The sequence below is a fragment of the Cervus canadensis genome, chromosome 1 (assembly GCF_019320065.1).
Source record: "Cervus canadensis isolate Bull #8, Minnesota chromosome 1, ASM1932006v1, whole genome shotgun sequence".
Taxonomy (NCBI): domain Eukaryota; kingdom Metazoa; phylum Chordata; class Mammalia; order Artiodactyla; family Cervidae; genus Cervus; species Cervus canadensis.
In genome coordinates this window covers 26,614,149-26,626,027 of record NC_057386.1, presented here as the reverse complement: position 1 = coordinate 26,626,027, position 11,879 = coordinate 26,614,149, and the positions used below count along the sequence as shown (strand labels likewise).

Sequence of the window (11,879 nt, the reverse complement as noted above, 5' to 3'; positions counted from 1 at the left end):
CGGGTGGGAGCAAGAGGGAAGCCTAGGGTCACACACACACACCTGTTTTCACTCCCGAGGGCAGGTCCTGAGCCAGAGTCCACCAGGTCAGGCTCTGGATCTACAGGGAAGGGCAGGGGTGAGCCCAGACAGGGGTCAGTGATGGAAAGAGGGCAGGGACCAGGGTTAGATGGGGTTACAGGTCAAGACCTAGAAGATTCCTGAGTCAGAGAGGGTCAGAGGCCAAGGGTGAGGGCAGGCTCACCTGGACGCCCTGGGGGTGCGGCGTCAGCAGGCTCCCAGCTACCACCACAGCCCCGCTGAGCAGGAAGAGGGCCACGGCGAAGTGCAAGTAGTGGACACCAAGGAGGATGGGGGGCCGTGTGTCGGGGTGGCCGCAGGACGGGACTGGGTGCAAGAACTCCAGCACCAGCCTCGTGGCACCCACCGCCAGCCCCGCCATCAGGCCCCAGAAGGCTCCCTGGAGGAGAAGGCAGGGCCGCTGGGGCCTCAGGAGGAAGGCCAGGCCTCCCCCACTCAGCACCCAGGCAGCAGGGGAGATGAGCCCTGAAGCTGCCCGCTCTCCCCACATCCCACCTGCTCATTGGCCCGCCGCCAGAAGATGCCCAGGATGAAGACCGCAGTCACTGGTGGGGCCAGGGAGCTGGTCACCGACTGCATGTAGATGAAGAGCTGCCCGCCGTTGGAGCCCTGCAGGACGGGGATCCAAGCCACACTCACGCCGACGAGCACCACGATGACCAGCCTGCAGGCAGCAGCGGCCGGGCCATCCTCAAAACCCCCACCCCTCCCCCACCTCCTCCGGGTCACTGAGGCTGGCTCTCCATCTGTCCCCTGCTGCCAGAGCTCCAGCCTCCTCCCTGGCCCCTGCTCCTCTCCTCCAGGGATGCGGCTGGCCTTGCCCTCTCTAGACTCTTCCATGGCTCCCTGCTGCCTGCAGGAACTGCCCCCGACTCAGCCTGCGTGCTCCCAGTCATTTCTGCGGTCTCCCCCTGGTCTCCTGTCCATCTTCAAGGTCCGACCCCGCCTCTCTGGGTTTGCTGCCATCTCCCACTCCTGGGGACAGCAGCCTCATCCTTTAGTTCACTGCTGCACCTCCCGGCACACAGTAGGCGCTCAATACACATTCGTGAATGACCTGTTGCCCTCACATCCAGGCCAGACTGACCCCCTGGTGGTTCCTCAAACCCTGGCGGGCCTTTGAAGGAGTCGGGACCTCTGGTGGCACACCCCACCCTCTGCTGTGCATGGTTTGAAGCCCCTCTCCCTGCCCCCGTGTGGACACCTCCTCCCAGCTCCTGCCTGCCTCTGGCTGGTGTGAGCCACCCTCCGCACCCCCACCCTTCAGCAGGGATGTGTTTCACTCATTCTGCCATGAAGCATTCATGAGGAGCCTGCCGGAGAGGATGGGGTGTTGGGGCTCAGTCTTGGTGACGAGCGGGCCTGGTTTCTGCCCTGCCCCCAGAGTGGGGTGTTCTGTCATCGTGTGCTCAGGGCTGGGCTGAGGGAGCCCAGAGGAAGCATCAATCCAGGAGGACTTCCAGGAAGAGGGGGCCTTGCAGCATTGGGGGACAGAACTGGGGCGAGGTGTCCGTATGCTCCTCTCTGCTTAAGGGCCCCCTGCCTGTATCCTGGGTCACTTGGGTGTCCCTCACCCCCAAGGTGGGTGATGGGTGGGACCCTCTGGGACTCCAGAAAGGACAGCAAGAGGCTATGTGTGCAGCTGGGCGGGTCCTCCCCTTCCCAGCCTGAGGGAGAGGGTGGAGGAAGGAGGCGCCCCCTTGATTAGGGCTAATTAACCCTCCGCCTGGCAGGCGGCGGGCACTGCCCTCTTCAAAGGCACAGGCAGGCTGCACCCCACCCTCCTTGCACAGGCCCCGCGTCCAACACCAGACTCAGCATCTCTTACAGGGCTGGGCCTCTGCAGCCAGACTAAAGCATGGCCCTGGCCCTCACCAACCTCTGGGGTTTGCTCTTCTGACTCAGCCCCCACCAGGCTGCCAGAGGGACCCCAAACCCAGAGGCTGTTCCTTCTGCCTGGAATGCCCTAATCAGCTCCTCCCCCAGCAAAACCTCCTCAGCCTCCAAAGCCCAGCTCGAGGCCCTCCTCCTCCAGGAAGTCTTCCTGCCCCCCTGCCCCACACCCCACTCTGCTGTCAGGATGACAGGCCCACTCCATTGTCCCTGGGCTGCAGCTGTGGTCACTTGAGGGGAGTACCTCAAGGCCAGGTGTCTCTGAGATCTCTCTGGGTCCCAGGGAGGCCCAGCACAGAGGACTGAGTAACAGGAGTGGGTGCCGGGAGGACCAGGGAGTGGGGCTCGGGACGCCAGTCATGAGCCACACACCCTGAGGCCTGTGGTGGCTCCTCCAGCCCCCCACCTGAGGAGACCCATGGGGTCCCCAGCGTCCCCATGATGCCAGGCTCCTGGGGGACCCCAGTTGCCCTGCCCTGTGTCCTGTCTCTCCTTGAACTGGGGCTCCAGAGACCCAGAGCCTGCATGGTGGAAACACAGCTTGAGTGGTGCTGTTTTAGGCAGGAAGCAGGCTGGAGGTATTGGGGGTATGCTGGTGCTTCAAGAGGGCAGATGGCAGGGCTGAGCCCCAGGGCCCAGAGAGGGTGAGCAGCTGAGCCCACATCACACAGCTGTGCACCCACAGGCAGGCTGGCAGAACCAGGGTAGGCTTGCCTGAGTGGATGGGCGTGAAGGTAGGCCAAGGGTGCTGTGTGGTGAGTGGGCTGCATGGAGGGGAGACCAGCTCAGAACTTTGGCCAGGAGGCAGCAGGCAGGGGCTGTGGAGCCACCAAAGGGGCCCTGAGGCTGCCGTGTCCAGCCAGGGGGGTGAGGCACACCCTGGGCGGTAGGAGGACGCCCAGTCCCGCATCCGGGAGGCTGGAGCTGGAGGGGCTCAGAGAGTCATCTGGCTGGGAAAGGTGGCCCGGGACTGGGAGCTGACTCTGGGAGCAGAGGGAGGGGCTCCCTGCCCTGGAGGAGGCCCGGGCCATGCGGGAGCCCACACCTGCCGGCTGGCGTGTCCCAACAGAGGCGGCTGTGCTGCGTCACGGGACGGCTGCCTGGAACTCAGGGGACCCCACCCTGAGGACGGGTGCCACGCGCTCTCAGCCGGAGGGGGCACTGCTGGGTCAAGCCCAGCACCAGAGAGCAGGGTCCTCTGGGTGGGCAAAGTGGGGGTCGCTTGGCTCAGAGGGAGATAGGTGGGGCAGGACCCCTGAGAGGGCACCAGTTCCCCTTCACCAATCACAGAGTCTCAGCCCGGGAGCTCCTGGGGATTTAGCCGAGCTTGGGGATGGAGGGTTGGGCCAGACACAGCTACACCCACAGGAGGGGCGTCAGAACAGCAGCGGGATCTATGAGGCCTGCCTGATCTATGGGAGCCACTGGGCTCTAGATCCTACACGGGGCTTCCAGGGGAGGGGACTCAGTCCTTGCCCGGGGGTATCAGGTGGACTGCCAGGAGGAGGGGCACTTGAGCAGATTCTAGAAAGATTAGATGAGTCATGGAGGGATAAAGATGGGGCAAGCAGGGCTCAGAGGATGTGCGCAGAAGCTCGGTGGGGCCAGAGGGACAGCTACAGTCTGGGTGTGGCCACGCTCAAGTACTGGCTCCTGGCCTCTGCAGCAGCTGGGATACAACAGGGGACTAGGGGCTCAGACCCAGAAAGACATCTCTGGATGTTGGGGAGGGGGGCTTTCCTAGCAGACTCCCTCAGAGGTCCTGACTGGAGTAAGAGAGCTACCCAGGATGGGCATGGCCAGGGGCCTGATATGGAAGGTGGGGCGGTAGGTTCTGGCCTCTCCTCTCCTTCCTGGCATCGTTCTATCTCTGACCAGCAAACTCCTACTCATCCCTCAATGCCCACCTCTGGGGGGTCCTCCCGGGCTAAGGGTGTGCTGGGGAAGCCCTCCTCCCCGCCCCTCCCCCATACCGTCCCACCAGTAGCAGCTCCCGCTCGCCTGCACCGGGCCGCAGCCGCTTCCAGATGTCCATGGTGAAGAGGGTGCTGCTGCTGTTGAAGATGGAGGTCAGCGAGGACATGAGCGCAGCCATCATCACAGCGACCATCAGCCCCCGCAGACCTGGGGGAGGGGTACAGGCCGCTGTGACCTCCCTGGGCTGCTCCCGGGCCCTGCTGACAAGGCCCCTCCAAGTGCCCGCAGGCAGAGGCCCAGAAGGGTGGGGGTGAAGGTGTTGGAGGTGGTGGGAGGAAGACCCTGACTTGGGAGGATGGGGCTGATGGTGGGCTCCTGCAGCTGCAGGCAATGCATCTGTTCTCAGCCTCTCGTTTCTACAGAGCTTCCAGTTGACAGAATGTTTCCACACCGATTTCATCTGATGGATGAGGAGGTGGACGCTCAGAGAGGGGAAGAGAGTTGCCCAGGGAGGCACAGCAGGCCAGAGACAAAATCCAGGGACGGTCAGGGAGTGACAAGGGACCCTCAGCCTGGAGCCCACACCCCAGGCAGGGTGCAGGGGCCCAGGGCCCAGGGTTTCTGCTACTTCTTGTGCATGGCCACACGCAGGCTGAGGGTCCCTGTCTCGTTGGCTCCGGGGGAGAGGAGATAAGCCTGCCCAACTGGGGGATAAAAGCCCTTGAAAATGAATGAAGGGCCCGCATCGAGGTGGGCAAGGCCCTGCTGTGCAAGGCCTCCTGGGGGTCGTAGGCTCGAAAGGGGCTGAGGGTACAGAGGACTCAGCGCTGTGTGACTTTAGGTTGGTTGGCTCCCTCTCTGGGCTCTGTCACAAGTCTGTCTCCAAAGTTTCTTGTGCTTTTTCTTCAAGTGTCTAAGCACCTCCTCCACCTCTGCAGATTCCCTGTCTGTCCTCCAGCACCCCCAACACATACACACCCCTCCCTGAACCCAGGAAACACCACCCCCTCCGAGGGCTCAGCCTTGTAGATGCCACTGCTTGCCTGGCCCTGGTTCTGCGTCTGACCTGCTGTGTGACTTCCGGACATCTCATAGCCCTCTCTGTTCACTAGGCTGGCTGGGATGGGGCCCAAAGCAAAGTGAGTTAAATCATGGTTTCCCCCCAAACATTTCTCCAACCTCCTTCTCTTGCTTAGGGAGGTGGATTACGTTGGGGTTTATACTCCTTCTATTTCTCAGGCGGGGAGCTCATGACCTTGGAGCGGGAGCTCTAGGGGTTGTGGTGAGCTCCTCAGAAGAGTACAGGCAGACGACACCCCCAGGCGAGAGCCCCCAGGGCAGCCAACCCCGTGCCGGTCAGTTTCCCTGTGCTGTGTTTAATCCCACGCTGAGGGATGAGTAGGCATCATTATCCCCAATTTACAAACGAGGACACGAAGCTGCAAGCAGGGAAGAGGCTTGCCCCAAATATCTCTGCCAGCAAGTGGCAGAGCCCAGGCCTGGTCCAGAAGGGAGGGAGGGAGAGAGGAGCAGGGCGGGGTCCGAGCTCCCACAGTGGGACACTGAGAATCCGGAGGTGAAGCCAGCAGAGGACAGCCGTCTCCTCTGTTTGCTCCGGTGGGACCACACCCCTCGTCCTGTGTCCTGCTTTCACACCCTGTATCACACTGGCCGGGAATGTGGAAACGGCCAAAACATGCCCATGTTCTCTGGTCTGCAGGGTCTCAGGGAGGCAGAAGCTGTAGGCTCAAGGCAGGGCTGGGCCCCTCGGGCCCTGGCGGAGTCAGCAGTGGACTTAGGGGCCAGGAGACTGAGTTCTGTGTCTCAGCCACAAGCTACAGGCCCGGGACGAGTCACCTTCCTCTCATCTGTGTCTCAGTTTCCACATCTGTAAACACAGCTAAGAACTCTGCCTCATAACATATAGGAGAGGTCGTTTGTGAGTGGGCCTGACACTCAACAGGCCTGAAAGACGAGAGCGTGGCAGCCTTTCTCTGGGGCAGGGCCAGCACAGGCTAAGAGGATCCCCCAGCCCCAAGTTCAGACCCCAGCTTTGCGGTTTGCTTGTCACCTGACCTTGGCCAGGGCACCTTGGGTCCCAGCTTCCCCATCTGTAAAGCTGGGATGATAAGGGACTTCCCTGGAGTTCTGGGCTTCCACCGCAGGGGTTGCAGGTTCAATCCCTAGTTGGGGAACTAAGATCCCATGTGCCTTGCAGGGTTGCAAAAAATTAAAAAACAAAACAAAACAAAGGGTATGATGATTAGAGCACCAGGGTTCCTGAGAAGCAGGTGCAGGTCAGTCCTCTGCGACCCCTGGGCATGGTGCTTGGTGCTTGGTGGGCGCCCTATGTGCTTTCTGATTCCTTTCCTCTCTTCCCCCATGAGCAGAACATCCCACCCGGGTGTCACACAGCGTCACGCTGGATCCAGAGTGGCCTCCATCACCCCCAGGGCCCCTTGTCAGACCCAGCCAGGGCCTCACCTGTGGGCATCAGCTCCATGACCAGCTTGGGGTAGGCGATGTTGGAGCAGCCGATTTCGGCCCCGCAAGCCCGCAGGCACTCGGCTGGCACCACGCAGCCCACATCATCTGCAGGAGAAGGATTCTCAGTGTCCCCGGCCTGCTCCGCACCCTGGGTTGGGGCAAGGAGCCTGGCTGGACCTGCTCTGTCACCACCTGCCATCAGCTGCTGCTCGGCCCCAGGCCTGTTTCCCAGCCAGGGTGACAGACAAGGAGGGGGCCAGTCTTGGAGCAACTATTCTGTACCTGGACACCCTCTCTTCCTGCCTTCCTGTCCATCACCACAAGCCTGTCCATATCCACGATGCCAGCTCCCTGTCCCCACGCGGGGCTGGGGCTCCCCTGCAGTGCTGCCCGCCCAAGCAGTGGTCAGCGGTCAGTCTACCATCTGCTGTCTCCCTCCCCCTACCTCCTGCCCCCAGCCCTTCTCCCCAGAGGAGCAGGTGAAGGCCCTCCCCTCTGACTGTCTCCATCAGCTTCCAGAGGACTCTTCAAACAAGAAGGGAGAGTCTGCACAAGACTCTCCAGATGCCAGGCTCCTCCAGGCCAGTCTCCTTCTGCACCCTCCTCTCACAGCATCCCAGCCTCCCCCCACCCAACCTTCCTCTTCCAGGCCTTCCCAGGGGCTGCTCAAAAGTCATCTCCTGTATCTGGGCCATAAGGATGGGACCAGGTTTCATTGCAGACACTCCCCGTGGCGGAGACAGCGCCTACTGCGTGCGCTCTGAGTGGATGTCCAGGGCCTCAACCCAGACCCAGACTGAATCTGAAGTCTCCCTCCCAGCACCATCGGCCCTGACCCCTGGGTTTTCAGCAGCAGCGGGGGGAGGGAGGGGGGCAGAGGAAGGCAGAGAGTGACCTGCGCTCAGAGAGAACAGGGGACGGGCATGCAGCCGCTTGGCACAGGGGTCTGTTTGGGGTCAGAATGTTTCCACGTGTAGCATCAACGTTCCTGTCACCCAGAGCCCTCCTCATGGACCGAGCACTCCTGGGTTAAGAACCCTCCTTAGATGCCCAACCCACCGTGGAGGGTCTCTGGTCTCCTCCCTTGAGCCAGTGGGACTGGAGTAGCATCACTCCGCACCCATGATCCTCAGCCCGTCTCCAGACCAGCCTCTCCTGAACGCCAGGCTCCTAGGATTTCTGCACCGCCAGCCTCCAGGCTGTCTGTCTTCCCTCCCCACTGCCAGTCCGCCAGCCCCCAGCCCATGGGGGCTCCTCCCGTCACCTGCCCCCTCCACTGGGTTCCCTCTACCTGCTGCTCTGTCTTTTCATTGGCCTTCTTCCACCCTCTGCATCCTCATCCTTTCAAAGTCATGGCTTTGCTCTTGCCACTTCCTTCTCAGGATCCCCCTCCCCAACCTGGAGCCCATGGCTTCCTGGAAAAAAATTCCTTTCCACGACATTCAGACAGTCAACATTAGAGGCCCTGGACTGCCAGGCCCAGGCCCTGTCCTCCCAGCACCCGTGCCGGCCACCCTGACCTGCTTGTATTTTCTCACACACACCCAGCACCCTGACGCCTTTGTGCCTGGGCAGACGCGGCTGGGCTGCCTCCTCCCACTGCTCCTGCTCTGTCCCTACCCTTGTTTGCCTCCTGCTTCATGCCTGCTGCAAAGGACTTGCTCTCGGAGGCTTTCCATAACTGTCCCCCAACCCCTCCCAGGCAGAACAACTTCCTCCCAAGGCCTCCTAAAGCCCAGGGTTGAATCACAATTATTTGTTTGCATATTTCACCTCCTCCACCAGACTGGGAGCTCCCCAAGGGCGGACACTGGCTTTGAATCACCTCTGCTCCCAGGTATCACCCAGTCCAGGGCTGGGCCCAGAGAAGATACTCTGTGAACATCTGTGAATGAATGAGTGAGTAAATAAGTGAATGACTAGAGGAAGGAGAAAGGCACAGAAGGCCAGGAGGAAAGGGAGAAAGGAGCCCATGAAGCCCTAGGCGGGCGTTCAGGCACTGTTGGATCCAGCTACCTTGCCCACAGCTGTGCAGATGTAAGAACTCAGGACCAGAAAGAGCATAAGTTGTCTAGGACACATAGTCAGACCCAGGATACAGCCTGGGGTCCCCTGGAGGGACTCTGGGTCCAGGTGAGGGCAGGTGACTGGCCCCTCCCAACAGGTTCTGGGCTTGGACTGGCTGGCTCTGCACCTAGAGGACTCAGCCCTCCCGGAGGGACGGATAAAGAGTCACAGTCACATAATGGCTTGAAAAGCCAGTGTCAGGAGATTCTGCCCAGGTTTTTTCAGCCTGTTGCAGCCCATTGCAGGCTCCCAGAATGGGGCCCTGCCTCTGGGCACCTCGGGGTTTGTGCTGAGCAGCAGGAAAGAACCACCTCTCTTTTGTGACAGCAGCAGAGGTGTCGTCGCCACCTAAACACCAGCCCCCACTGGTGCCCACTCAGGACTGAGCAGCCCCGGGCCGAAGGTGGGGCCAGGGGCCTGGGTGAGAGGCTCTGGCCTTGTCTGGTGCTGGACTCTGCAGGCCTGCGGGGGTGTCCCCACTGGCTCCATCCTGACATCAGCACCCCCACCCAGTGGGGGCCCACGCCGGAAGCCTGAGGGGTGCCTCCCTCCCTGCCCCCCACGTCCTCCCTCCCTTTGGCCAGGGACAAGTCCAGCCACTGGGCTTGGGGGCCAGGGGGGCTGTACCACCTGCCCCCTGTAACCCACTCCCTGTGGGAGCTTCTAAGACCATCAGTCTGCCCACACTGCTTCCTGCTCACAGCCTCCTGTGGCTCCCATCGCCCGCAGGAACGACCATCGGGCTCTTGATGGGCACTACAGCCTCTTGCCCACGTGGCCACCCTAACTACCACCAAAATTTCACCCACAACTCCAGGCCTCTGTGTTTGCTGTTCCCTCTCCCTGGAACACCCTTCTGAAACCCAGGGAGCTCCTCCTGACTCCTCTCGGCTCTGAGGCATCACCCTCCACGCGTGCCTTCCTGCCTCTCCACAGACGATACCGCAGGAGCCCCTGGGGGATCCTGGGCCCCAGGCGTGCACAGCATAAGCCCATGCATGGCGGGTTGTGCCTGTGTCTGCTGACTGACTGAATGACTCTCTTCTAAGCTGGTCACTAGACACACCACCCCGGGGAGTAAACAGGGTGCTCCCCACTCCCAGGCCAGCCTGGCTCATCCCTGGGAGCCAGTCTAGACACTGATGTTGCAGGAGGAAGCGGGAGAAAAGAAAAGCACACAGACCTGCGTTTGGGTCCAGTTCTCCCAAACCCATACTGTGTGCATGCTCAGTCGGTTCAGTCGTTCCCAACTCATTGTGACCCCATGGACTGTAGCCCACCAGACTTTTCTCTCCATGTGATTATCTAGGCAAGAATACCAAAGTGGGTTGCCATGCCCTCCTCCAGGGGATCTTCCCGACCCAGGGATCGAACCCATGTCTCTTACAGCTCTTGCATTGGCAGGCGGGTTCTTTACCACTGAGCCACCTGGGAAGCCTCCGGTACTGTGTGGTCCTGGGAAATTGTTCTCGGGCTGTTTCCTCCTCGGTAAAGCCCTTCTAGGGACATCCACAGCCAATGACTCAACCTAAACTTCACACCTCACACAAATATTAACTCAAAATAGACCACAGATTTAAGTGTAAATTACCAAACTTCAAGGAAAAAAAATAGGAGAATATCATCAGAACCTAGAGCAAAATGAAGAGTTTTTAGACTTAACATCAAAAGCATAATCCATAAAATGAAAAATTGACAAAATAGAGCTCAGCAAAACTAAAGCTTTGGGGATTTCCCTCGAGGTCCAATGATTAAGACTCTGAGTCCTCACTGCTGAGGGCCTGGGTTCAGTCCCTAGTGGGGGAACTAAATTCCACAAACTGCACAGTGTGACCAAAAAAACCCCAAACAAACAAAATAAAACCAAAAAGAAGAAAAACAAACAAACAAACAAAAAACACTAAAGCTTTTGCTTTGTGTAAAACATCATCAGTGAAAAGGATGAAAAGAAAAGCTACAGAAACAAATTCAATAAAGTCACAGGAAACAAGATCCATACTCAGAATCAGTTGTTTCTCTATGCTAAGTGTGAACTGTCAGAAAGAGAAATTCAGAAAACAATCTTATTCTTTTTTAATGCTATTTACAACATATATATATATATATAAAATACATATATATACATACACATATAAAAAGTTGCTATTCATTTATGTATTGTAAATATGCTGTTTACAATACATAAAAAGTTTACAATAGCATAAAAAAATAAGATACCTAGGAATAAATTTAACCAAGGAGATGAAAGATCTGTACACTGGAAACTATAAGACACTGAAAGAAACTGAAGAAGATGCACCAAAAAATGAAAAGATATTCCATGCTCACAGATGAGAAGAATTAACAGTGTTAAACTATCCATACTACCCACAGTGATCCATAGATCCAATTCAATCCCTATCAAAATTCCAATGATATTTTTCACAAAGATATTAAAAACCATCCTAAAATATTTGGATGGCACCAATAAAAGATCCTGAGTAGCCAATGGAATTTTTTTAAGAAAGGAAAACAATGTTGGAGGCATCACAGGCCCTGATTTCAAACCAAATCATAAAGCTGTAGTAAACAAAACAGTGTGGTACTGGTACCAAACAGACACATAGATCCATGGAACAGAATAGAGACCAAAAGCAAAACGAAAGTGAAACTGTTAGTCACTCAGTCATGTCCAACTCTGTGACCCCATGGACCGCAGCCCACCAGGCTCCTCTGCCCATAGAATCTTCTAAGCAAGAATACTGGAGTGGGTAGTCATTCCTTTCTCCAAGGACTTTTCTTGACTCAGGGATTGAACCCAGGTCTCCAGATTTGCAGGCAGATCTTCTCACATACACGGTCAATTGGTTTACGACAAAGGAGTCAAGGATATGCAATGGGGAAAGGATAGTTTTTGCAATAAATAGTATTGGGAAAACCGGACAGTGACATGCAAAAGAATGAAACTGGACTCCTGTCTCACACCACATGCAGAAATCAATTTAAAGTGGCTTAAAGATTTGAATGAAGACCAGGTGCCATAAAACTCCTAGAAGAAAACATAGGTGGTAGCTCTTTGACATCAGTCTTGGCCATGACTTTTTGGATTTGACACCAAAAACAAAGGCAAAAAAAAGTGAAAAACAAAAACAAATAAAACAACTGGGACTACATCAAACTGAAAAACTTTTGCACATCAAAGAACACAATCAACAAAATGAAAAGGTATCTTGAGGAGAAAATATTTGCAAATTGTGTATTTGATAAGGAGCTAATATCCAAAATTTGTAAAGAATTCATGCACTCAGTATCTAAGACTAAAACCCACAAACAAATCCCCAAAATTTGCTTTAAAGATGGGCAGAGGAACTAAACAGACAGGAAACAAATGGCCAACAGGTATGTGTAAAGTACCTGTACAACATCACTAATCATCAGGGGAATGCAAATCAAAA

The 11,879-nt window shown here is 57.1% G+C and overlaps 1 protein-coding gene across 1 annotated transcript in view; it reads right to left on the bottom strand.

Moving 5' to 3' along the window:
• SLC5A10 (solute carrier family 5 member 10) overlaps window positions 1-11,879 on the bottom strand; it is a 54,577-nt gene that overhangs the window by 394 nt on the left and 42,304 nt on the right. Inside the window, exons 10-14 of the mRNA XM_043472909.1 lie at window positions 6,376-6,483; window positions 3,948-4,098; window positions 577-745; window positions 245-460; window positions 43-100 (exon numbers count right to left, since the gene is read on the bottom strand). Coding sequence (XP_043328844.1) covers window positions 43-100; window positions 245-460; window positions 577-745; window positions 3,948-4,098; window positions 6,376-6,483 — 702 coding nt within the window. The remainder of the gene's footprint in view (window positions 1-42; window positions 101-244; window positions 461-576; window positions 746-3,947; window positions 4,099-6,375; window positions 6,484-11,879) is intronic.